Source organism: Buteo buteo, chromosome 10 (assembly GCF_964188355.1).
Source record: "Buteo buteo chromosome 10, bButBut1.hap1.1, whole genome shotgun sequence".
Lineage (NCBI taxonomy): Eukaryota > Metazoa > Chordata > Aves > Accipitriformes > Accipitridae > Buteo > Buteo buteo.
This window is the reverse complement of record NC_134180.1, coordinates 8,050,826-8,075,872: the sequence shown is the minus strand read 5'-3', so window position 1 is coordinate 8,075,872 and position 25,047 is coordinate 8,050,826. Positions and strand designations below refer to the sequence as shown.

General features: G+C 52.0%; 2 protein-coding genes across 2 annotated transcripts; both read left to right on the top strand.

The window, feature by feature from the left end:
- The first annotated feature begins 9,636 nt into the window (after window positions 1-9,636).
- On the top strand, window positions 9,637-17,655 carry FMO1 (flavin containing dimethylaniline monoxygenase 1). Its single transcript, XM_075038459.1, has 9 exons — window positions 9,637-9,785; window positions 11,251-11,421; window positions 11,638-11,826; window positions 11,911-12,073; window positions 12,797-12,939; window positions 13,282-13,481; window positions 14,032-14,387; window positions 15,407-15,479; window positions 16,626-17,655. Exons 2-9 carry the CDS (start codon window positions 11,296-11,298, stop codon window positions 16,966-16,968), a joined length of 1,593 nt encoding a protein of 530 aa, XP_074894560.1. The 5' UTR covers window positions 9,637-9,785; window positions 11,251-11,295; the 3' UTR covers window positions 16,969-17,655.
- A 375-nt stretch (window positions 17,656-18,030) lies between these two features.
- LOC142035856 (dimethylaniline monooxygenase [N-oxide-forming] 4-like) lies at window positions 18,031-24,722 on the top strand. Its single transcript, XM_075038458.1, has 9 exons — window positions 18,031-18,219; window positions 19,375-19,544; window positions 19,849-20,037; window positions 20,409-20,571; window positions 20,978-21,123; window positions 21,454-21,653; window positions 21,834-22,186; window positions 22,494-22,563; window positions 23,897-24,722. Exons 2-9 carry the CDS (start codon window positions 19,413-19,415, stop codon window positions 24,282-24,284), a joined length of 1,641 nt encoding a protein of 546 aa, XP_074894559.1. The 5' UTR covers window positions 18,031-18,219; window positions 19,375-19,412; the 3' UTR covers window positions 24,285-24,722.
- Window positions 24,723-25,047: the final 325 nt, after the last annotated feature.

Below are 25,047 nucleotides of genomic sequence, written 5' to 3'. Positions count from 1 at the left end.
GTGGCATCATCTGATCAGTTTTTCAAATTCTTTTGCAATTAACAAGCTGTGTGTAGTGTATCACTGCGATTTTTCTTTCTAGCTGATAACGGCAGCCTTGTTACCCAGCTAGGACACAGCTGTGGTCAGGAATGTCGCTGCTTACCTTGTGCTGAGCTTGTGGGGTGCTGGCAGGACCCACGTCGAATGCAATGGGTCTGGGAGCCCTTGCCTTTTGGAAGCCAAAGTACCACGTTGTGTGAAAGAAAGGGCAGTGGGCAGAAGAGGCAGCAGTTGGTGGTTGTGCTGGGAACTGTGGGATGCACAGGGGACGTGTTGGGGTGCCAATGGGGTGAGCAGAGATGATGTCAGGGAATGAATGAAAATGGTTTTTGGGGTGCTGGCAGGGTGGGGCCTCTTCCCCAGGTGCAGTCAATAAATTAATGTGGGCCAGGCTGTCACAAGGGCTCTCTGGTGCTGGCTTACATCTGCAAAATGGGTGGAATGACCTTATCGTTATCTGACATGAGGTCACAGCCTGTGCCTGTGCTGCTGAGAGCACTCTGGCTGTAAAGCTCTTCCCTGGGCAGATTGCAGGGCGTTACTGCTGGCCAGAGTATCACGGGGAAGATACACCTAGCTGCTATTTCTGAATTCCTCTGTTTTGCAGCTGTTTCTCATGTGTGCAAACCCACCCTGGGGCCAAAATACTAAACCCAACAGCATCTCTCCAAACAAGGGCACTGCAGGATAGTCCTTTGCAGAGCAGAGACATGTGTCCTATGATTCCTTTTACACTAGCTTCCACCTTTCTGGGCTGTTTGAACAGTTAATTATTTTACACATGCAAAACCAGTAAACACCCGTGATACTTTCACCTATCACCAGTTTGCTCCAAAAAGCCAGAATTTTAGCCAGCACTGCATGACACTGCTACTGCTGGATGCCTTGGGGATGCCAGTACCGAGGTCAGCTGCTGGGTGAAGATCAAGTGATTCTGCACAGTGTCCTGCAGACCAAACACCACGGCAATTATTTTTGCTTTGCTGGAGCAAGTGCTCCACCTAGCAAGGACCAGTTTGCCAGCCCAGCCTCCCTCCCATGGCCCAGAGCTTGCTGAAATGGTGGGAGGCAACAGCATTGGTGCCAGGGGTGTCTGCTCCCCATGCACCATGCCACTGGGGCCAGGCTCTCTGTCCCTGTGTGGGTCAGTAAATGCTCGTTTCCCAGAAAACCCCCACTACTTAAGGGGAACGAGCCAGGAGGGCCCTAGCTGACCCGTTACTCACAGCTGGCCTGGCTATTTTAGGGCAAGTGAGGATAGGAAGCACAACTGAGCACCCAGCTCTGCCTGTTCCGTGTCGGCATCACGCAGCATGCGGGGACCTACGTATTGATGCTTTTGCTATGGTTTCCTATCAGACTACAGTCATCAGGATAAAAAAAAAAAAAAATGCCAGGACTTCTCAACCACCTGCCACTGGGTTGTTGTCACCGAAACTAATGGGAAAGAGGAACTGGCCATTTTTGATGCTGTGATGGTTGGTGTCGGTCACCATATACATCCATATGTCCTGCTGGAGTCCATCCAAGGTAAAAGCTGTTTATAGAGTACTGCTAGAGGCACACGTCTAGGAGCAGGGTTAACAAGCTGCATATGTACCAGACGGGGAAGTTATTTGCAGAATAATACCAACCGAGCAGCTGTAAGGTGGGAAGCCGGGGAGGTGGCTGACCTGTCCCCAGCCAGGGCTGCTGGTGCCTGGGACCCAGCCTATGGCCTGCTGGAAGGGCTGAACCCAAATCCTTCAGCCTGTCTTTGGCTGGAAGCAAAGGGAGGTTCGCTATGAAGCTGGAAAGACACTGTCCTGCATGGTCTGGGGAAAAGCAGAGGAACAGCCCAAATGCTCAGCCAGCATCGTCCCCTTCCAATACCTTGGTGCTGCATCCAACGCCATAGGGCTACAGCTGGGCTACAGCAGCTGTACTTGGCTGTTGACACAAATGCTGCGTGACACGAGATAGATGATTCACCGCTATTGGATTATTCCTCCCTTATGCCTCACAAAACAAGACTTGGACCTTTGAAAATATATCACAGCTGTTTATGCTTGTGTTTCTGGTTTCATTGGTAAAGCCCAGAACTGACGATATTCCTGGAGACCGTGCAGCTGTTACTGGGAGCCAGTGCAGGAGGCAGGCGATGCAGACCCATGGTCCCTAGATGGGTTACTATGCTGCTCACACGCTTCTCCAGAAAAGTCCACCTGTCTTGAAGGGGTGGCTGTGAAAAGAGACTGCTGGAGCTTCTTCCCCACTTTCTCACCAGATAAATCCCTGCTGCAGCCCATTGTTGGAGATGCTGGCAAAATCCTACCCAGTGGGCAGGGCAGGGGGTGTCACCTGGGTTTACTGCAAAAAGGCTGTTCATAATCCCAGCTTTTTTCTACACATGTCCCTGCCATTTTGCAGCAGCAGTGCTGTGCAAGTCCTGTGTGTGGGAAATGGGGTGCTGGGAGATGGTTTCTGAGCTTGTGGTCTTTATCTGGGGGAGACGAGGGTGGTGGGGGTGGGGGTGATGTGTTTCTGAGCTGGTCCCATCACCATGTGATGCTGCATTTTGCAGGAGAGTTGTCGGGGAGGAATACGCGTTCGCAGCTCACCTCCTCTAGCTATCTTTAATATCTGCCAAATAATGTGGCTCTTTTGCAATACTTAGCAAAGGGCGGCTCCCATTTCTGCTGTCTCAGCAGCAGCAAGGCAATGTTTCAACAGTTTTTACAGGCCATTTACATGCTTTCCTGAAAACTTACATTTACTGCATTCATTCACTTCTTTACCAAAGTGATACCGTAGCTCATTTTTTTTCGAGGACGGATGTTTTTCCCGTGAACTGTCTAAGCTCAGGCAAAGGTTACTCTGTAACGCAGTGGTCCTGAAGTAAGCAGTGAAACAGATCCCTGAGCTCAGCCCTGGCTTCGCTCACATTTCCTCAGTCTCCTGACCCGATATATATAATCTGCCATGTCACCACCACCAAAGTCTGGGTCCCAGCACCCTCGGATTTTATGCTGTACCCAAAGTTTTGCTGAATATTGCAGTTCAAGACTCCTGGAGTCCTGGACACTCCTTCCATCTCTTCTCTTTGCAGATATTGAGAAGTTTAAGGGCCAATATTCCCCAAGACCCCAGAGGGATTCGAAGGGAAGACCATTTTGGCATTTAGTCTGGGGAATTTGGGGTTGGACATGGTGGTGGGTTCTTCCCAGCTGCCAAGGAGAAGGTGGACCTCTCCAGAGCAGACGGAACGGTCCCTGCCAGGCAGTCCCAGCAGTGCCTTCCCATTCACACTAAGGTCACCTCCTGGAGCTGACACTCTGTTTTGCAGTGCTGTGATCTTTCAAAATGTCTTCAGGGAAAACAGATACAGCGGTGATGATCAGAATTATTGTAAAACACAGAGCATGAAAATGCTGGGGTTTGTGTCCTGCAGACCAACACCACTTCAGGCCACACTTTCTCTTTAGATAAGAGGAAAATAATTTTGTTATGCATTTGCTATCACGAATTTTGTTGTGTTTTGCAATCAACATGACACAAGCAAGCGGACTGTGGCCCAGTCCCACACTACAGGTATTTCTGAGCATAGGGGATGGAGGAGTTGATCCCTAGGAAGACAGAACAGGAGAGTATCCTTGTCTCCAGTCCTGACCAACCCATTATTTACTTGCTGGACACTAATCCTTCCAGACAAAAAAGGTTTTGTTGTTGTTCTTGTGTTGTCAGATCAATTACATATTTTGCAACCTGAACAAAATCATGGGAGTACTTCCCCAAGGGTGAGGACTGGGCTGTCAGAAGGAAGCACTGGAGAGCTGATATTGCTTTAGAAAAGGCAGATATGGGGTGGCTGGTCTTAGGATTTGCCTGTCCCAGGTCTGATTCAGATCAAGATATTCATTAGAAGCAGCTATTGCCAGGTTATTCCACGTGTCACTGCTCCTGTTCCCATAACCATGTTGTATGGATTAAACAGGAGGTCCCAGGCTCTTTTCTTTCCACCCCTCCTTCCAGTCAGAGGGGACAAAAGGGACAGAGCTTGGCTCACAAGCTCCCCCAGCAGCATCACATCTCCTTGCTGCACCTCTCAGTGCTGTTGTTTCTCCTCCTGCCACCCACCCTCTCAAGCCATCAGTCCATTTGCTTAGTTGCAGTCTGGCTGCCTCAGTCACGGTGGTCCGACCTCTCCCAACCCTGATCTCATCAGCTGGGTGAAGCTCTCAGAGAAATACGCTGACCCCTGCAGCACAATTTCCTCATAAAAAATAATTTCCAGAATATAAATAGGAAACACCAGCCAGGGGGGCTAATCTTCAGTGGTGCTGAGCAGCCCCAAGGCCCCAGGACCACCTGTGAGTGCTCAGCAGCTTCTCAGACCAATTAGCAAGCCAAGACATGAGCCAGTCAGAGCTCCTCTATCAACTTAATCTGGAAAGTTCCCATTTAAACTTATGGAGACGTGGTGCTGCAAAATCTCCTCAGTTATCTCCAAATGTTAGCTAACAGCTTGTCTTTGCTGTGGAGATAAGAGAAAACTTCACAGCCACTCCAAAAGCAAGCATGAAGTTGGGTGGGAGGTTTTTAAAACAGGTGAAGGAAACAAGGTGGTAAAGGTCAGTTAGAGCTGCTTGTGGAGAAGATGGGTCAGATGTTCCTGAGGTCCCTCCCCATCTTGTCTCCTAGGGTCTGGTGGAGCTATCAGAGGTGAAAGAAGATCTGCCAGATGATGTGAGCTAACACGTTGTCATAGTGCCTGTGCTGGCTCCTCAGCAAGGTACTTCTGAGAGGTCCAAGCGGCTTGCTTTGCATAGTGTCGGGAATTTTGTGCTCTTAAAAAAAACCTATTTCTGGGAATAAATGCACCAAAGTGCTCCTAGGTGGGAGGCTGGGGTGGTGCAAGAGCACATCTCTGCCTGAATTAGGAGTGTTGCTGTGTTCCCATGCTGGGGGATGGGAATGTCGGCCACAGGCACACCCCCGCTGGAGATGCTCTTGGAAAGGCAGCAGGAATTGAAAGCATTCAAACTGCCCGGCCTGGGTGCTTGGTCAATATTTAGAGAAAGGGGTCGGCCATGCTGACTGAATTTTTGAAAACACTTGAAGGCTGATGGATGACTTCACCTGGTGGTGGTGGTGGTAGGAAGGCGCCTTCTGGTCGGGCTGTGCATGTCTTAACCATGTGCTCTCCAGACAGCTCTTTCTTATGATTATTTGCTTACAAGTTACCTTAACTTAACTCCCATTTGCTCCGACAGTCTCTTCAGTAGTTATGTTTTATTTTACCTGTGAAATGACAGAGATGGACTCCTTGATGCTGAGGTTTGGTTCAGAAGAGCTGAGGAGGGTCTAAAGCCCTTCCTACTGCTGCATGTTATTTGGGTGCATCTCCCATGGTACTTGGGGAGTATATGCGTTCATCTGCTTTGAGTCCTGGTACAAAGACATGGAGAGCAAGGGAGGGTGTCTGCGTCCATCAGGGTTGTTCTTGTGAAGATTTTTGAGCAGTTGTCTGGGGAAGTTCTTAAATGTACATTTTAAAACCTCCAAAACCAAGAAGTTAAAAAGTGCAGTTCTCCAAGCGTTATTAACACAATAGGTTTAACAAGGGCAGCAGCTTCTTCTTGATGAATTCCACAGGTTACATACCTGGGAAACACGGTGACTTATTATTAAATCAGGTTAAACTTTGCCAAGTATGTTGAAGTAAAACACTTGTGCCCTCCACGCAGAGACCTCCTTGCCTAGCAAGCAAATCCCTCTCTTCTAGTAGCTGCTACAGGCCCCATCTGCTCCTGGATATCCTTTGGGTCTCCTTAACAGTGATGTCTCTTGAGAAGTTTCAGGAAGAGTTCAAAATATTGAACACACCTAGCTCTGATTAAAAAGAAGTGTAAGTGTCCTGCCAGTGTTTGTCATTGCCAGTGTCCTCTAAATAGGGAAATAGTAAATAGGGAAACAGCCCCTGCTGCTTGGGGTAGAGGTTTTGTCTTATTCTTTTTTAAGCAGGAAATTGCCTTTTGGCCTTGGGACCAAAGCATAAGCAATTTTTTTCAGGGCCAAAATCCAGGCTTTAAGAAATGGAGGCAGGGAAATACTTTTTTCCGCCAGCAGCTGCTTGCAGCCTCTGTTGACCTCATGGATCGCAGTATCCCACAGCCTCGTGGGAAGCAGTGGGAGGCAACAGCCACCTTTGGGGCAGCCTCACCTCCACGTGCAGTAAAGAAATGGTGATTAAAGCCTTCTGGTCAGTAAGGGGAGGCAGTGATAATGTTGGAGAGGGGAAAATTAAGAGTTTCCCTGATGAGCCCAGACCTCACATCCCGTCAGCTCCTGAGTGTGTGTGGCAGCAGCGGCTGCTTGATGGTGAGGACCCTGCTTTGCTTAGAGACTGGCTTAACAAGAAACTCCACTTTTTCTTCTTCTTCTTGTCCCCCTTCACCATGACACACACCAAAAGCTGCTGACACAAGCGTAGAAAACAGCAAAGCAGGCTGTGCTGAGACTTGTCTGTACATAGATTTGCCCCTCCTTGGCATTATTTTAAACAGAGATGATGAAACTGGTGCCGGAGTTTTTCAGAGAAGGTGCCTTTCCCATCTGATTATGGCTAAATGGATATATTAAGTTTCTCCTTCCCTCTACTTTAAGGATTAAAAGCCCATTGCAGAGCCCAGGCTTGCACCAGTGCCAGGGAGCTTTGATCCTCAAGAGGAGAAGGGGCTCACCATCGGGCTGGTGTGTGAACGTCCCATTCCCAGTTCTTGTCCTGAGCCACCACCAGTTCTTTACTGCTCCTGCCCCTCCCTGTGGTCCCCCATGACTGATACACCCCCAGCATCTAACAGGTCTTGTGCCCCAGCATGTGAGGACGTGGACAAACCCAGCTGTTTGGTGTCCCAGGCTGGGTAGAGGGAAGGTGGTAAAACTGTTCCCCAAATTACATGCCCTCACTTGGCCTCACTCCATCCCTTGGTGAAAGCCCATTTTCCCCAGCAGTTTGTGTGTGCGATGATGATGATGGCAGGGTCACCCTTCCCTCCCCGACTGGGTGGCAGCAGAACCCACTTGCTCAGAAATGGGGACAGGGCCTCTGTGGCCGTGTCTTCTCCTGTCTTCGCAACAACAGAAATTCAGGAGGACTGGACCAATGGTACCAAAGGATGCTCTGCTTGAACGCCAGGCCATGAAGACTTTTTCCAGCCTTGAGAACATATAAAAAAGCCCCACTAATGTGTTGTCTATTCTATTCTCTTCTCTGCTCCGCACAGACTGTTCCTGGAGAGAAGCTGGAGAGATGTGTCCCAGGATGCCATCCCCGCCGTGCCAGCAGCAAAGGTAAGTAAAGCAACCAGAATTTCTCTGTGTGTTTCCAAAGACTTTTCTGTTCCCCAGGCATGCATGTGCATGTGCGTAATTAACAGTAATTACCTCCCTGCTATCACATTGTTCATCTCCACTAATACTTTGTTCTGCATGCCTGGTCCAGATCACCGAAGGGGTATTTGTGGAGGGGAACACCACAGACCTGAGGCAGATCACAGGAAAGTGAGTTTTAATCCCAGGGCACTGAGGCTTTGGACGTGTTTCTAACCTAGATTCTCGTCCCACACCTCCAGACTGGATTCCCCATCAGGGATGGCCAAAGCCACCACTGCTGTAAGCAGCTGCAGCAAAGGTATCTGGCCCCGTTTCTACGCCAGTAGCTCATCTATGCCAAAATACAACTTGTTCTTTTAGAAAGCTTCCCTGAACTGCCCTCCTAAAAGCACTAACATCACTCCTGGGAAGCTGCCACAGTGTCCCTCTAAGTGCGAGTCGCTTGGATCCCTGCTGGGAAACTCACAAAAGCAGGAGCACATAAAGAACAAAATATTTGCCTTTGTGGACTCCCTACTCTTTTTTGTTGAGTGCTGGCAAGAAGCTTTGCAGGTGCAAGGTTTTGTGCATCTGGAGAAGGGTCTAGTGGGAGTGTGAGCTGGGAGACGTAGCCTGTGCAAACTCCAACAGCGTCAAAGATGTGCAAGGCTTGTTGCCGATTTGCCTTGGTAACCATGTCCCATTGGCCTGGGAGAGCAAAATCTGAATGTTTCTTCGTGCTGCTGACAGTGGTCTGAAACCTGAACTCGAATGAGTTTGGTTTCACAGGCTCCAGCCCCTGCAAGCACGTCGCTCTCAGCCACCACTTGCTGAGCTGTGCCGGAGCGTGGCAGGCACCGCTGGCCCCAGACTGGGCATGTGCTCTGAACCCGAAGTACTCTGGAGGCAAGAGTACCCCAGGAGCCAGGCGTTGGGCAGAAACAGCAGGAGATCCTGGGGTAGGGAAGTCTGAGAACACTGACGTCTCTTTGTGGGTGCTGCAGATGGGTGGCAACGCTCCTGGCAGTGCCCCAGCACAGGGGCAGAGTCCTGTCCCTCCACAAACCAAACGTGTTTTGTTCAAGTGCCTGGGTCCACCACAAAGCTCAGCAGACTTTTCCTATGGCTAATTACCTTCCTTGTTTATCAATGTGCATCTCATTTCCACTTCTAGTTTCAACTCCCAGCTATGGGCCCATCTCGTGCCTTTGCAGATCTGAACACAGGCTCTGAGCAGATGTCTCTGTTGGATGGAGCTGCTTTATTTACCACCCTCTGTTCTGCAGACCTCAGATGGGTTTTTTCTTCCCCTCCCCTGCAGCCTCCTTGGTTACTCAAACTGCTTAAAGAGCTGATATCAAATCTGGGCCCACCACTCCAGGACCGCCTTTGTCAGTGTCAAGGTGATTTCTTGATGGGGCCGGCAGCTTTCACCATGTCCCCTGCACTCACACCGCAGAGCCTCAGTTTGCCATCTGCTGTCATCCCCATGACACAAATATCACTATGTCTCTTTCTAAACACTGTTTTTTCCTAAAGACCCAGTCCTCTATCAACTGTCTGGCCATGGCCTCTGTGTCCAGCTGTATTCATTTGCAAAGATTTCATACTTTCTCACCAGTCACCCCTAAATATATTGAGTAGCTGGAGGCAAAGCCCTGTCCAAAGCCTGCCTTGTTCCCTTTATTTCAATTTTCATTTGCTCCTGGAAAATACCTGGATGGGTGCTAATGCTATGTCCTGCATTGATATTTCAGCCAACATTTCCACTTTATTTGTGCTTAGGACCTTAGTGCACTGGTATTTGTGGCCATTTCACACTCTCCCAATTTGCATGAGGAGCCTCCTGCCTGCCACCAGTAGCTGTTTGTGTGGCCGGTGGCATGATGCAGCCTTCATGTCCCGCGAGCAGTGACCACAAAACCAGCTCTCTTTTTTTGGAATGTGCCCTGGGTTCAAAGTCCTACCAAAACCCTGCTGTCTGTCAGCTGCTTCAGCTCCCTTTTGAAAAGCAGCCATGAGGCAAGTGAAAACATCCCACAGCTGGAGCTGCCCCTGCACACACGGGTCCTCCTTGCATGACCGTGGGACACATCTGGACCACTCCAGTCTCTCCCACGCACTCAAGCTCCTTTAGGGATCATCAGCCGGACTGTCTGGCTCACCCAGCACGACAGCAGGAGAGTCCAGTCCAGCCACTCCTCCCATGAAAACCCTGGTTGTGCAACCACCGCGGGAGTGGGGTGGCCGTGCCGGAGCGGGGGGAGCCACCCGCCCTCCCCTCCCCTGCCTCTGCCAAAGTGCCGCGTCTCGCCTATAAATCGGGAGCAAGAGGGGCTCTCCCCACAGCAGCAGCAAGACAGAGGAGCACAGGCAGCCAAGGCCAGGAGGTAAGTGTCTCCGGGGGACTGCGAAGCCTTTCCGTCCCTCCCTGCCCCACGCAAGCACCCCACAGCTTGAGACTTTGGAGGTTAGTTGCTACGAATACTTGCAGAGACAGTACGGAAACTGTGGCAGAAACAGGCATGGGGTAGCAGAGACAGTGGTTCCTGGATGTTATTTCTAGCTTTTCTGCAAAAGGGTAGGGAATTAAATAGCATATGTAGCTTGGAGATGTTTGTGATATAAATTAACTCCCGCCATGCAAACCCCACCCACCTACCACCCCCAAACAACTAATGATGAGCAGCTTAAGCTAGTGCTTTCTTCATTTAAAAAGGAAAAAGTCTGGTTTTCATTCCAACCTTGGAAAGCAGAGTATTCACTAGGTGCTGCCTTCCTACTGAAAGCTGAATTGTTCATGGAGAATTTGGTGATTTTTAGAAAATACTGTGTCCAACCCCATTTTTCTACACAAGACTTTTTTTTTTTTTTGTCTGACAAATACACCATCCTCTGTGTCCAGTGGAAGCTGAAAGTGCTTCTTGGGGCAGAGGAGCTGGTGCCACCGAGCTGTAGTGCCATTCCAGCACACCGGGTTAATAATTCAGTCAAGCAGAGTGCTCCCTGTCGGCACTGGGATTAAACCAGGGATTGCAGCAGCACTCCCAGGGCACCTGTGTGGTGGTCCCTGCTCTGCCAATGTCCAGCCTGAGCCACGGTGCCTGGTCATCGTCCCTTCTTTCATTGCCTGGCACTATCAAGAAGGGTTCGGGTCCATCATCCTCACTGCAACCCTGGGAGCCTTGTAGGGCTGGACGTCAACCCAGGGGGCTGCTGCCTTTCAAGCCCTGGGCTGGAGCAATTTGCAGCCCTGCAACAGCCTGTCAATCCAGTCCAGACCTCTCCAGCAGGGCAGATTTGGGAGACAGACACAAAAACTTCCCTAAAGCCAAGGTGTGCTACACCTGCAGCCCCTCTGTCAGCCTCGGTGGCCGTGTCAAAGTCAGCAGCGTTTTCCCCAGGACCCGGTCAGTGATGCAGAGACTGGATAGTCCTGGTGCACATTTTGTTTTCTTTTCTGAGAAAGGCAGGGACAGATCTCCAAAGATAAAATACAAATATTTGCAAGACTGATAAGGAGGGATATTTTAAACACAGCTTGTAAATAAAAATTGGCAGTGAGTTGTGGCTTAACTACATACTTTCAAAGCGAGTTTCCAGGGCAACTGCAGGGTTTTGGAAGCAGTCTGGCGAGCATGCTGTAAAAGTGGATGGATTTATTAAAAAATAAATAAATAAATAAGAGAAAAAAGGAGATTTAAAGACATTTAATCTAACTTGTAAATGAAAAGCCCAGAATGCTGGTAAAAGGGAGTGAAGGTTTGGGGGTGGCATATATAGAAATCCCCTATAGAGGGTATGCTGACAGCTGCTCCCTGAGAGGGTGGTGACCCCCTGTGGGGTTTCTCCCAGGTTAAGCCCCGATCGCAGCCTGGGATCCCAGCGGAGACGGAGGAGATGAGAGTGGCAGTGGTGGGCGCAGGCGTCAGCGGGCTGACAGCCACCAAGTGCTGCCTGGAAGAGGGGCTGGAGCCCACCTGCTTTGAGCAGAGCCGGGACATCGGGGGGCTCTGGCGCTACACGGTGAGCCGGCGGTGCCTGTCCTCCTTCCCACGGGAGCTGCAGCTTTTCAGGCTGGGGAGCGGGTTGAGCTGGGCTCCAGCGGGTGGGGATGGGGTGCGAGAACTTGCTGGGTGCTGACCTCTCCCGGCTGCGCGCCCTGAGAGCAGGGGAAGGGGAGCGGGGGAACAGTCGCCACTGTGGGGCACAGGGCTGATGCACCCTGGGGTGCCGTGCCAGGAACACATCGAGGCCGGCCGGCCAAGCCTCTACCCATCAGTCATCAGCAACACTTCGAAGGAGATGTCAGCGTTCTCCGACTTCCCCTACCCAGAGGACTTCCCGGTGTTTCTGCCCCATGCCCAGCTCCTGGACTACCTGCGGTCCTATGCCGAGCGCTTTGGCCTCCGGGAGCACATCAAATTTGGGGTGAGTGATGGGTGCCCCGGCACTGCCCCGCTCCCCGCACATACCAGGTGCCAGTGGTGACTCCGCTTTGCTTCCATGTTTCAGACCACCGTTGTCAGCATCCAGAAACGCCCCGACTTTGCCACCACAGGCCAGTGGGACGTGGTCACGGAGGTGGACGGGAAGCAGACATCGCACGTCTTTGATGCCGTTATGGTTTGCAGCGGCAATTTCTCCGAGCCATTCCTCCCCCTGCACTGTTTTCCCGGTATGGTACACAGCTGCCTGCAGCTACCTGCTTCCAGATGCTGAGGGAAAAAGGGTTAGGGGTTCATCAGGGAAAATGCTTCCTTCCTTTTCTTGCTCCTGCTTTTCAAACCTCCTAGCGTGAACAGCAATACATCCTCGTGCTTCAGCAGCTTTGTCTTTGCAGGCACTGGTCACTTCAGAGCAAACTTCCAAGGTAGGATGGTTTAGCCTCCGTGAAACTGTCCACACAGTATGCGAGATGGGAAAAGGCGCTCTCAGTGAAGCTCCATCATCTTTGACAGGGCTGTATTCATAACTGCTGTGATAAATGTCTCCAGTTGTCAGCATAGAGAGGGTTGCCTTACCATCAGCATTATCAAGTGCTTCTGAAGCCATTTGCAGGGCAGGAGAAGAGGTTTACTGGCTTTCCTGAACCTTGCAGCCCCATCTCATAAAGACTGAATCCCAAGACTGCATCAGCACAGCTCTTGCACATCACTATTTTCCAAGTCCCACCCAGCACATGTATCCCTGCTTGCCGCTGTGCAGGGATGAGTGAGACCCCATTTTGGAGAGGAAGCACCAGTTCCATGTGCGTGGAATGGAAGGGCTGGAGCTTCCCGAGTCCGCGGAGTCCAGCAATTGTACTTCCTTGCTCTTGCCATCTGGATTGTTTCTACACCAGTCGTCCCCAAAAACCCCACATATGCTCAATTAAAAGCTTTGTTTCTTTTTCCCCAAGGTATCGAGAGGTTTCGAGGCCAGTACTTTCACAGCCGGCAGTACAAGCATCCTGACGTGTTTCAGGGGAAGCGTGTCCTCGTGGTCGGCATGGGCAATTCGGGAGTGGACATAGCGGTGGAGGCCAGCCGTGTAGCTGCGAAGGTACCACCACCCAGCCACCCCAGGGCCATGGGGAGGGTGATGCTGGGGGGGCAATATCTCAGTTTGCCATCACTGCAGGGAGAACAAGCTGGGTTTACCCTGCATGGTGTCCAAACAGTATTTCTGAAGCTGTATTGCTTGATCAAAAACCTACCCTGAAAGAGAGCTGGTTGTTCTCTTCTCTCCTGTTTCACCTCCATCGCCAGCTGCCAGGAGGTCTTAAAGATGTTGTTGCTGCTTTTTCATTGCACAGCTGTCTGCGCCGTGCCCCTCTGGGGTTACTTTATAAAGGGAAAGCAGCAAATTCATCAGCCGAATCATTGATTCTCGGCTCTCTCCCAGGTGACCATTTGCACCAGCCGAGGTGCCTGGGTGCTCAGCCGCGTGTTTGACCACGGCTACCCATGGGACATGGTTTTCAACACTCGACTTATGAGCTTGATCAGAAACAGCCTCCCCGGACCCCTCTCACAGGGATTGATTAATTACAGGGTGAACCAGTGGTTCAATCATGAAAACTATGGCCTTCAACCAGAGAAGAGGTACTTCTTGGTGGCTCCCATCCCATGTGGTATCACAGGGCTTGTGCTGCAGGCAGGGGGGACATCTCCAGCAACCAACATCAACCAATGCAGCAAATGGCACCCAGACCAGGGTCATCTCCAGCAGGGAGTTTGTAGCCCAGCAGAAGATAAGCTGTAGCCCCCTGTCCTGGTGATGTGAGATGGAGCACACTGGAAAAGCCCAGGAAGGACCAGAGGGGTTTTCCTCCTGAGGGTCCTTGGGAAAAGAGGAGGAGGGAGGCTTAAAGCATGGATCAGCTCTGAAAAGAGGTGGTTTAAAGAGTAATTGAATGAATGGAGGAAGAAGGGAGGAGATTTCCATGAGTCCCTCAGGCTGTGGGACTGGATGACATTGCTGCAAGGGTCAAACATGTCAGTATTTGGAGAGGGGGGGCAGGTAGGGCTGTTTGCTCAGACCAAATAACACCAGGAGGTTGTGGTGCTGGAGGGCGCAGGGGGAGGAGGAGCAGGGGCACCGGCAGGGCTTGTTCATGGTCTCCAACACCCAGAGCCCCTCGGCTGTCCACAGCTGCCTGGTGCGTGAGCCCGTGCTGAACGACGACCTTCCAAGCTACATCCTGACGGGGAGGATCACCATAAAGCCAGGAGTGAAGGAGTTCAAGGACAGCTCGGTTGTCTTCTGCAATTGCCCTGAGGAGGAGCCCATCGATATCATCGTCTTCTGCACGGGCTACAATGTCTCCTTCCCGTTCCTAGAAGAAGCAGTCATCAAGGTGGAAAACAAGCACGCGTCCCTCTACAAATACGTGTTCCCAACCCACCTGCAGAGGCCCACCCTGGCCGTTCTTGGGCTAATCAAGCCGTTAGGAGCCATCATGCCTGTGACAGAGATGCAAGCACGCTGGGTGACCCGTGTCTTCAAAGGTAGGAGAGCTAACGTGAGCTCTCCCCTGTATCAAAGCACAGCTAAAACTGGACACGTCTTGTCCCCTCTATGCACCAAGAGGGATTTCAGTCCTTGGGGACTCCAAAGCTCACTTCAAAGTGGACAAGGGAGCATTTCTAGGGCTCAGACTTCCCAAGTTATTTCACTTCAGCTGAGCTACAGCAACATGAGTGCATGATTGGTCCAAGCTACATGCAAGTTAATAACATCTACCTTAAATCGCTTTTTTTTGCCCTTTAAGCTGATGCTTTTAAGCTAATGCTTTGTACCCAGCCTGCTGCATGCACTCTGTTCCTTACTGTGACTCAGCTGATGTGCAGTCCTGCACCTGAGGCTGCAAATCATAGTCTAAACTAGGTTGTTCATGACAGTATTTTCTCTCTAAAATATTTTAGAAGTCAGAGCACAGAGATGGATATGTAAACCTGGATGCACAGATAAGAGTTGTCTTTAAGATAACTGTGGTGGATCCATCCTGGCAGAATTTACTGCTTTTCAAGGGACATGGTGGTTTGTCCACCATGACGACCAGAGGAAAAGAGTCCCATTGCCCTACAAGGGGAATTATTTGTAATTATTGAGGTGAGGAAGGAAGCCTACTGGTGGTTTTTTGGGTTGTTTGGGTTTTTTTTAAATCAAAATAATAATAATAACCTCCCACTGGGCTGGTGTGGAGGGCTGCATCAGGGCTCCTCCACAGAACCAGGGGAACTCTGGTGTTTCTCTTTGGGATGGTGCTCTCTGGGGCTTTGCACAGCCCATCTCACCATACATTATCTGCCTATGCCCCAACAGCACAAATCTGTAAGAGCAGGAAAAAGTGCAGGTGAATTTGTACCACCATGGAGGGCTGGTCTTTGCCAAATTGCCACTGCCAAGCTAAATCCAGCGATGAGGCTTTCCTGCCCTCCTGGGGAAGCGCTTCCCACGCTTTGCTGAATGAGTTCCCAAGTCCCCTCAGGAGTTAAACTCTGCAGGATGCTCTCCTCTTTTCTAGGCTTGTGTCGGTTGCCTCCTCAGTCTGTCATGGAGAAGGAAGTAAATGAGAAGAAGAAAAACCAAGTACGAAGGTAAGCCAGTCCCTGGAGCCCCAAAGGTTTTTCGGTGGATTGAAAAGCCCCTGGAGTTTGAGGAGCAGCAACACAGCTCACACTCTGTGACTGCTCCCTGCATTTATAGCAGAGGCGAGGGGGTGATGCCCAGATCCAGCCACCCCCTTACTCTTTTGCACTAAGCCAATGCAACCTTTTATTTGATGCTGATATTTTGCCTGTTCATGTCAGGAAGAAATTCAGGGTAGTCGAGACTAAAGCTTGCTTGGGAGTTGGGGAAGTGTGCCAGGGTCCCCAGGGACTGAGAGATAAAATGGCAGAGAAATTAATGGTAATAAATGCAAAGCAATTCAGCAGGGGGAAAGAAAAGCCAACCCAATGTGTACATACAAATTGTCTCACCTCTCAGCACAGGGATCTGAATCACTGTGAATAGATGTCTCAGCACATCAGCACATAGTTCATGGGCAGGCAAAAGGTCAAATCAGAGTCTAAGAATTATTAGGAAATGATAAAACCAGGAAACTAGGCGATATATTAATCCATGGTTCATCTAGACTGCTGTAGTAGAAAAGCTATAGAGGGGTGAAATACAAGATTGCACAGACCAGTTGCTGTACAATACAAGGTTAAACAGCATAGGTGGGATGTGAAGTGGTGAATTCTGCAGGAAGGGTGAACTGGAACAATTCTTCAATTCACCACACATTTTTGCAATACTCAGTTGAAATGAATGTGAGGGAAACTAAAGTGTGCCACCTTTCTCATTCTGACTCCTCTGCAGAGAGCAAAGGGAAACTAGTTGAAAAAAAACAACAAACAAACAAAACTGGTTTGGCAAAGTCTTTTAGAAAAGGTCCACCAAAGTGAAGAGAGGGGGTCTGGATACAACTTGTGGGTGATGAAGTGAAGGAACAACTGATGCATGTGAGAGAGGTGTATACCAGAGCCAGCATCACTTAACACATGCTGTGTCATGGGCAGGATCTGGGCCTGGGCAGACCCTGGTTCGCATTGCACGTACACCCAGTCCTTTCCTAAGAGGAACCCAGTTGCGTCCGGATGCAATAACAATGCGGATGCAGAGGATCTGACCTCCAGTTCCTCTCAGCCCCACTGACACCAATCCTTCTCCCACCTCTTTTTCTTCTCCAATTCATTAAGGTTTGGTCTGTCCTTTGACGAAGTCCTCAAAACCGATTGCCTGGTCTACATGGACAAGCTCGCCTCCTTCATTGGTGCCAAGCCCAGCGTGCTGGGGCTGCTCTGCAGAGACCCCTGGCTGGCCCTCACCATTTTCTTCGGCCCCTGCACGCCCTACCAGTACCGACTGGGGGGCCCCGGGCGCTGGGAGGGGGCACGCCAGGCCATCCTCACCCAGTGGGACCGGACCCTGAAGCCCACGAGAACGCGAGTCCCTGCCGGCTCCTCCAGCCCCTGCCCTTCTCTCCTGACTGTGGTGGGGTTCCTCCTGCTCCTGGCTGCTGTGGTTTTTTGTTTCCAGTAGATTTTAGAGCCTGTTTAAGTTTTGTCTTGTCCTTGAGGATGTTATGTCAGGTCAGACAGTTCCACAGGGTGCCATAGGACAGGGGGAAAGGGATTTCAGCAGATGGCAACAAATTTAAAACTTTAACCAGCAGCACAAACCTCTCTCTCTGCTCCAGCTCACCCATGAGCACAGCTTTGCAGACCTGATTAACCAGGGATGACAACCTCCCCCCAGCACTTATTGCCCCTCTGCTGCTCTCCTGCCTGCTGCCATGAGCAGAGCACAGCTGTGTGGCATGGCCGTGCCCAGACCACACTGGCCAGGATGAAGCGAGGACAAGACTAGCAAAAATGGCTTTGGGTGTTGCAGGTGGAAAGGAGCACAGGTGCCCAGCCCTGCCCCAAATCACCCAGGAATCTGGGTCTTTAATCCAGCAAGGGGTTATCTGGGCTGGGTACACAGGTCAGGCTGTGCCTTCTTCCAACCTTAAACCCTATGACCCCAAAATCCCGGTTTGGGTTGAATTGGTGCGTCTTTCCAGTGAAAGGGTCCTGGCTGCGGTGACTGGGGCTGGTACCCTGTAGGGCTGAGTGCTCCCTGCTCTGCTTCCCTGCGCTCCCCATCACCGGACAATCCTGGGGCTTCGTTTTGTGCATGGAGAGACTTTCAATCAATAAAATTTCATCAGCTGTGGCAGCAGCACGCTGCAGGCTTCCACCTTGTTATCTCCCTGGGGGATCCCGTGCCTGGGCTGGGGCCATGCCGGCAGGTGCCGTGGGCAACCCACAAGCCTGGGGCTGCAGGGGCTTTCATTGATCACCAAAAATTAGGCTGCGCTGTGCACCGTGTCCTCCATCCATGCTGTCTGCTGGCATGTGGGCAAAGGGAGTGTGCTTTGCCGACTTCCCGGGGATGCCAAGCAAGTGCCTGCCCAGCCCAGGCAGCGCACCGGGGAACAGATCTGGACAAGCTCAAGTTGCTGCCAGGGCTGGGGCAGTGGTGAACTGCAGCGTGGGAGTCCTTGCAAGAGCAGCCCCCTTGGGTTTACTGCCTGGATTTGCACCTGGCACCGCCACAGGGAGGCTGAAAACTTTTTGCCAGCGCATTTAAACACAGCAGAGCTGGGAACCGCGGGTGTAAAGGTCAGTGGTGCAGGAGCCGCGGCGAGCTGCCCGGACTTCAGCCTTTCCTTTAAATCTGCTGCTAGAGAAACTCGAAGCAAAGTTCGGCCGAAGCCTGAGCAGCGAAGGCACGGCACTGCCCCGCAAGGTTTGCTCCTCGCTTCTCTCCAGCTGGGTTTTGCAGGCTTTAAAAGCGGGCAGACAGCTCTCCGGGGTTTTGGCTTTTGCTGCTGGTGGGGGGAGAGGGGGTGTTGCGGGGACCCTCCAGAGTAAAGGCATCTGTAGGCAGCGCTGGAAAAGAGGGGGGACTTTAGCAGCCCAGGCACACTGCTACCATTTCCCAAAGCCAAGGGAGGCTCCAGAAACGGAGTGGGCGAGCGTTGGGATGTCCTGCCCTGTTCCTGCAGATCAAGGAGTGGCTCAGGCTGGGCTTTTGGATGCAGAAGGGCTTTTTTTTTTGCCTCCCTCATTTTTCCCTGGCTTTCTGCAGTTTCCTCCAGTTCCTGTTTATGTTAACTCTACCTTTTGACACATAAACGGGTAGAAAAATAGTTAAAAATGACTCTTTAGACTGCAGTAGGAGTGTTTGTTATCTAATCAAAGTTCACATGGGTTCATTTTTTTCCTAGTTCCTCTGCTTTCCAGTCAAGCTCAGTGCAGCTCAATTTACACGCCCCTAGCTTTGAGTTCCTCCCATTTATATCCTGTGTTTCCTGGGTTTCTTACCTTTTGTATATTCTGTAATCCCAGCTGCACTTTCACAGTGCTGTCTAACTTCTGAATTGCTGTGCCGTGCTCCTGCTCAGTCAGGCATCACTTTTTTTTTAAAAAAAGAAAAAACCTTTTTGTTTTCAAGAGAATGCCCTTTAATGGGAAATTAAAAAGGAAAGCGTGAAAACGAGCCAACTTAGCTGAAATAATTGTTTCTTGAAAAGGTTTCAGGAGGATCACTTTGTGCAGGCAGAAGCAGATAGCTGCGAGACCCTTTGCCTTCTTTGCATGCCCTGGTTTGGGCCAGGAAAGGGAATAAATAGAAGCAGCAATGCAATGAGGTTTAGAAGTGCCTCCTTTTCCCCTGCCTGCAGGAGGGGAATCACTGTGGCCTTGGTGTGGGGTTAGCCCAGCAGGAAGGGTAAAAAGCAGCATCCATTCATAATGCTTGAGTCAGGAGCTGGCAATGGCTTTCTCCCAGGACACTTTTCCTCTGTGGACACCTGCAGCCAGAGAAGACCAGGAGTGTTTTGCTGGGGATGGGAAGAAGGGACTGGTGTTTCTGCTGATCCCTGGGCTATTTTATTTCCAGCTGATCGCACACTGGCCAGTTGCCTGCTGCAGGACATCATGGTGCGACGCGTGGCCGTTATTGGGGCCGGGGTTGGTGGGTTGGCCTCCATCAAGTGCTGCTTGGACGAGGGGCTGGAGCCCACCTGCTTCGAAAGGAGTGAGGACATCGGGGGGCTCTGGCGGTACACGGTCAGTGGGCTCTGCTTGCGCGGGGAGGATTGTCCCTGGGTTTGTCCCCTCCCTTGGACGCCCTTTGCCTGCAGCAAAGAGGAAAGGGTGGCCATGCCCTCAGGGATCATCCCTGTCCCAGGCATGAGGGTGTCCCTAACTTCAGGGTGGAGAAGGAGGTGGAAGGAGCAGAAGCCATGGTCACCATGTGCTAGTCCTGGTTTATTCCTTGGACCCAAATACAAGGAGGAAAAATATTCAAATACTGTGGAGGGAGAAAGTCCTTCCCCACACACCTGCAAATGGCACTGCTGGCTTCACACAGGACTCCATGGATGGTGGGAGGATCAGTGTGTACCGCTCAGTCATCACCAACACCTCCAAGGAGATGTCCTGCTTCAGCGACTTCCCATGTCCAGAGGATTTTCCCAGTTACCTACCCCATGGCCTTCTCCTGGAGTACTTTCGGATGTACAGCCGGCACTTTGACCTCCTGCGGCACATACGCTTCAGGGTGAGCAGGGACCACAAACACCATGGGGAGAAGAGCCATCAGTGGCTGCAGATACCAGGGCATTGCCGAGGTGGGACGGGAAAATGTCGGGTGTGATCCCATAGAAGACCATGTGCCTTTTGCAGCCTGAACACAGCCTTTTTGGCTCCATGTTTTAAATTAGGCTGCTCAAACATGGGCTGCCTGGTGCATCCCCTGCCTCAATACCATCACCAGGGGAAAGGTGCAGGGTGGGATTTAACAGCTTCAGAGGTGACATGCAGCTCCTCGGGGACCCAGCCTGCCTGTGGCAGCCCCAGCCCTTTGCAGGCAGGTCCTCTCTGAAATGTGGCACAGTCCCTGACTGCTATTTCGTTGGGCTTTGGTGCAAGACGACAGTTCTCAGCGTAAGGAAGCGCCCAGATTTCACCACCTCAGGCCAGTGGGAGGTGGTCACCGAGACCAACAGCATCCGGGAGGTGCACGTCTTTGATGCTGTCATGGTTTGCACTGGCCATTTCCAGGAGCCCTACTTACCATTGGCTTTTTTCCCAGGTAAGCCCTGCCTCAGCAGTGGGGTGGGCTGGGGCTGCCCCCCAGGGTTTCGCCCAGCACCCATGGGTCCCTTGGCTGCATTTTCCTCTGTGAGCCTGCCTGCTCCACGAAGCCCCCATGCTGGGGCAGGCAGGACCCTCATCCTATGGGAATGGTGGGCGGCATTCCCAGGAATGGGAAAAACACCTCATAAAGATGCAGCCAGGCTCTTGCATGAGAATTTGCAAAGCAGGACTGAGCAGAGGAGGTGCAAGAAGGTGGCATCACCTGTGGAGCCAAGATGTCCATGGGTTTCTCAGCTGCAGAGGCGGGAGGTGGAGGGTTGGGGGCTGCAGAGGGTCTGGGCATAAGGCTGGGGCAAGCAAATGTATGTGGCAGTAGGATATGCTCCCTGCTCTCTGCCTAGGTATTGACACTCACTTCAAAGGCCAGTACCTCCACAGCCAGGAATACAAAGATGCGGAGGCTTTCCGGGGAAAGCGGGTCCTTGTGGTCGGCATTGGCAACACCGGTGGTGACCTCTCCGTGGAGCTGAGCCGCGTGGCTGCGAAGGTACAGCTCTGTGGTGGTGCCAAGTCCGGCCAAGGGACTACAAGAGCCAGTGGTCCACACGGAAAACTTTGCCCGCTGGGTTTCTCAATAAATAGCACTTCAAATTAAGGGCAATTGAAGAAGTTCTGCAATTCCTGGAGAGTTTGGCCCACCTGAGGTGTGGCCATTCAGCAGCTGTGGGAACTTTGCAGAAGCCACCACGAGCTGTTCGGTTTATCTGGACCGGCTCCTTCCCTTGGGATACCCTTCTTGGCTCTCAAGTGCAGGAGATGGGATGGGCAAAACTGGCAACTCCTCTGGACAGGAGGCTGAGACCTGCCTTCTCCCCAGGTGTTCCTCAGCGCCAGGAGCAACACATGGGTGATCAGCCGGGTCTCGGACCATGGCTTCCCATTCGACATGGTCAACACCACCCGCTTCAACCATTTTCTTGACTGGTTTCTCCCATCAGCCATCACGAAGAGGATCAGGTTTCGGAAGTTCAATTCACGGTTTAACCATGCGAACTATGGCTTGGCGTCCACCAAGAGGTGTTTTTTCTGACTATTTTGTTGGTTTGTCAGGGGGGTTTTAGTGGTGTGAAATGCTCAATTTTTAATTTCAGGGGATATTTGTGGAATAGCAAACCATTGGAGGGGAATTCTGGCCACAAAAGACCTTTCGGGTCCCTCTCAGATGCTAACATTGCTGTCCTCTTTTCCACCTGCAAGCTCCAACTTTAAGATAATTGTCAACGAAGAGCTGCCATTTTGCCTCCTCTCTGGGACTGTTGTGTTGAAGCCAAAAGTGAGAAAGTTCACCGAAAGCTCTGCTGTTTTTGAAGATGGGACAACTGAAGAAAACATTGATGTGGTGCTCTTTGCCACGGGCTACTCCTTCTCGTTTGCCTTCCTCGAAGAGTCGGTTCGCAGCCTCTTCGACGATAATCGTTCCCTCTATAAACGCATCTTCCCTCCCCAGCTGGAAAAGCCGACGCTGGCCATCATTGGCTTAGTCCAGCTGACAGGCTCTGTGATGGTGGGAACAGAAATGCAGGCTCGCTGGGTGACAGGGATCTTTGCAGGTGGGAGATGGGGTGCAGGGATGGGGGGATCTGCTGGGGTGGGAAGTTTGGGACAGCCTGACGTGCTGTCCATAGAGCCTAGGGCATATTTCGGCTTCTGCTGCAGTGCCCATGGTGGCCATGGGCATCAGTAGCACTTTAGCCTCTGCCCCCCGCAACTGCACCCCCATATCCCTGCTGCTCCACGCACGCTGCCGTAATGAGCAAGCACGAACACTCTCAGTAAAGGGGCTGGGAGCATGGGAAGGGGGTCAACTTTTCAGCTTAAGTTGCTGATGGAGGTCTCTGGTTTCTCTATTCTTCTCAGGCTGGAACAAGCTCCCTCCCACCAGCAAGATGATGGCTGATGTTTTGAAGAAGAAGCCGCCAGTCAAAAGGTGCATAATGCTCCTGCACTTGGGGTGCAGTGGGGGCCGTGTGCCAGGATAACCCTAGGGAAAGGGTGGCGGTCGTGAGAGGGACCCACCTAGGACAACCAACTCTTCTTGGATGCATTTATTCCCTCATCACCCGTAGCGAGGTGGGGAAATGCTGTTGTGGGTCCTTTATGGATGACGGGCCAAGATCCCAAGGGCACAGTGCTCTGGAGCAGCTTATGGCAAGACCCAGGACTTGCAGGTCCCCTCCGCCAGACCTCCAAGCCATGTCCTTATTCCCAGCATGTCAAGATGGAGGTGCAGTTTCCTCCAGACTAAGGGTGCCATCTCGTGGCTTCTCCCTCCCAAATCCAGGCAGCGGGGAGCGCTGGGGTCAGGGCCGAGCCCCATCCAGAAACCCTATTGGAACCAGGCAATGTGGGTGGGGGACAGTTTGGTGGCAGTTTTTGACAGGTCAAAGATGAATATTAGACAAGGCTGGAACTTGTCCGTTGTGTACGTGGGAGCTAACGTCCTGCCTTGTCGGCTCTGAGATTTTACAGGAGGTCGAGACGTGCCCTCAATGCTATGGGACCGGTGATGGTGGACGTGCTGCCTTGCAGCAGCTTTCAGGAGCAAGGAGGGGAGCTCAGGCCAGGCAGGGTGCAGGCTGGGTTAGGTCTGCCAGCAGGGCAGAGCTGGCTCATAGGACACTGATGAAAATCTGGGACAAAACAGAGCCACGGGGATTGTCACCAGGAGCCCCAGCGATTGCAGACACGATGCCGTTACGCAGAAATACAGGAGTCTGAGGTGCAACGGAGACAAACTCGAGGCTGCCCCAAATTTGCTGAAGCAGGTTCAGCACACGTCCTCCCTCCTGCGAGGGGGAGGAGACCTCAAGCAGAAAAATCCTGGAGGTCCCTCCCAGCATGGGAAGCTTTCTGTACCTCCCAGTTTTTCCCAGTCCCCTTGGCAGTCTCATCTGTGAATGTCTACTCCTCTACCTCTCAAAATCAGCCAAATCCACACCTGTGAACCTCGGGGGAGGACGTAGTGTGGATATTTGTGGCATTACAACAATGGCAGTATTATGCTAGAAGCATTTTTGAGGCTGTGACTAGGTTGCAGAGACAAAACAAGCTTCTGCCTATTCCCTGCCCCAGGTAACTGCTGGGGACCAACCCCACAGAGGCTCTTTCGGTGCCTTTAGGTTTATTTGGGGCTGAGGGAGCTCAGCCACGGAGAGTGGGGCTTAGCCAATGTCTAAGCCCAGAGCTTTTGCTTTCCATGGAGCTGGGAACTGAGATGGGATGATGCTATTTGATTTTGTCTCTTTTATGTCCCACTGAAGGAATCCATCCGAGAGGGAGAATTTGAAGCTAAGTTTTATCAGCTACGCTGATGAAATTGCTTCGTGTGCCGGCATAAAGCCCAGTGTGCTGAGGCTGCTCCTGACGGACCCCCGGCTGGCGCTGGCCATCTTCTTTGGCCCCTGCACACCCTACCAGTACCGACTGGTGGGACGGGGGAAGTGGAGCGGGGCCAGAGATGCCATCCTGACTCAGTGGCAGCGGACGCTGAAGCCCTTGAGAACTCGAGTGGTGGATGACTCCTCCGATGGCTCTGACGGCTGGTGCTGGCTGTGCCTCCTGGCCCTGCCGGTGGCTCTCACAGCAGGTTTCCTCCTTTCTAGACACCCCTGGCCGGGCTGGAGCCCCCGGGCAGGTCCCCAGCTGTAGAAGAAACCTGGTTAGACCCGGTCTCGGGCGAGCTGGGGACGGTGCGAAGCTATGCCGCTGCCGGGTGCTGTCAGCGGGACTGGAACTGGGCCAGTGTCGGCAGGAGCCCGGACCCCAGCGCTGTCGGGTGTCCAGCCTCCTCCTGCCGATGTTTCACACCCACCGAGGACCATACGGAGCGTTTACCCCAAACCTGCCGCACCCCGTGCCCGTGTTGCACCAGCACCAGGCTGGATCTTCACAGGGCTTTTGGGAAGAGCCATTTTGGGACAGGCTGGTGTGCACTGGGCTAGCCTTCCTCCCCCGCCTGCTCGAGCTTCCTCCATAAAATTTCAGCAAGACCCACGCCACCCTGAGATTTTCTGAACCACTAACTGTAGAGATGTTTGTATTTGTCTGGTAGCTTTTGGGACATGAAGTAGGGAGCCACAAATAAACCTCACGGATTTGGTCTTCTCTGGTGGTGTTATTAACGGTTTATTATCCGGGAGGGGGGTGTCAAGTGGACCCAGTACCACGAGTCATGAGGGAGGGGAGAGCCCTGTCCTAAGAAATAATATATACAGTGACAAATCCAGGTGGACGAGCGTCCCCGCCATTACCCAGGCAGCCGCAGGGCACCCTGAAGCCGACGGGGAGAAGGCCGACCCTCCCCACGCACCCGTGGGTGCCTTCATTTGGGGATTTTGCTGCAAACCCAGCAGACGGGCGCAGGACAACTTGCACTCGGGCTGCAGCCGCTCGCCTCCGGGAGAGCGTGTCC

Bases quoted from the DNA above. Each gene is read 5' to 3' on its own strand.
- FMO1 (XM_075038459.1), top strand. From the start codon at position 11,296: ATGAGAGTGGCAGTGGTGGGCGCAGGCGTCAGCGGGCTGACAGCCACC. The intron at 11,422-11,637 runs GTGAGCCGGCGG...GTGCCGTGCCAG, and splicing joins GGGGGCTCTGGCGCTACACG to GAACACATCGAGGCCGGCCG. The intron at 12,074-12,796 runs GTATGGTACACA...TTTTTCCCCAAG, and splicing joins CCCCCTGCACTGTTTTCCCG to GTATCGAGAGGTTTCGAGGC.
- LOC142035856 (XM_075038458.1), top strand. From the start codon at position 19,413: ATGGTGCGACGCGTGGCCGTTATTGGGGCCGGGGTTGGTGGGTTGGCC. The intron at 20,038-20,408 runs GTGAGCAGGGAC...CTTTGGTGCAAG, and splicing joins TGCGGCACATACGCTTCAGG to ACGACAGTTCTCAGCGTAAG. The intron at 22,564-23,896 runs GTGCATAATGCT...GTCCCACTGAAG, and splicing joins AAGAAGCCGCCAGTCAAAAG to GAATCCATCCGAGAGGGAGA.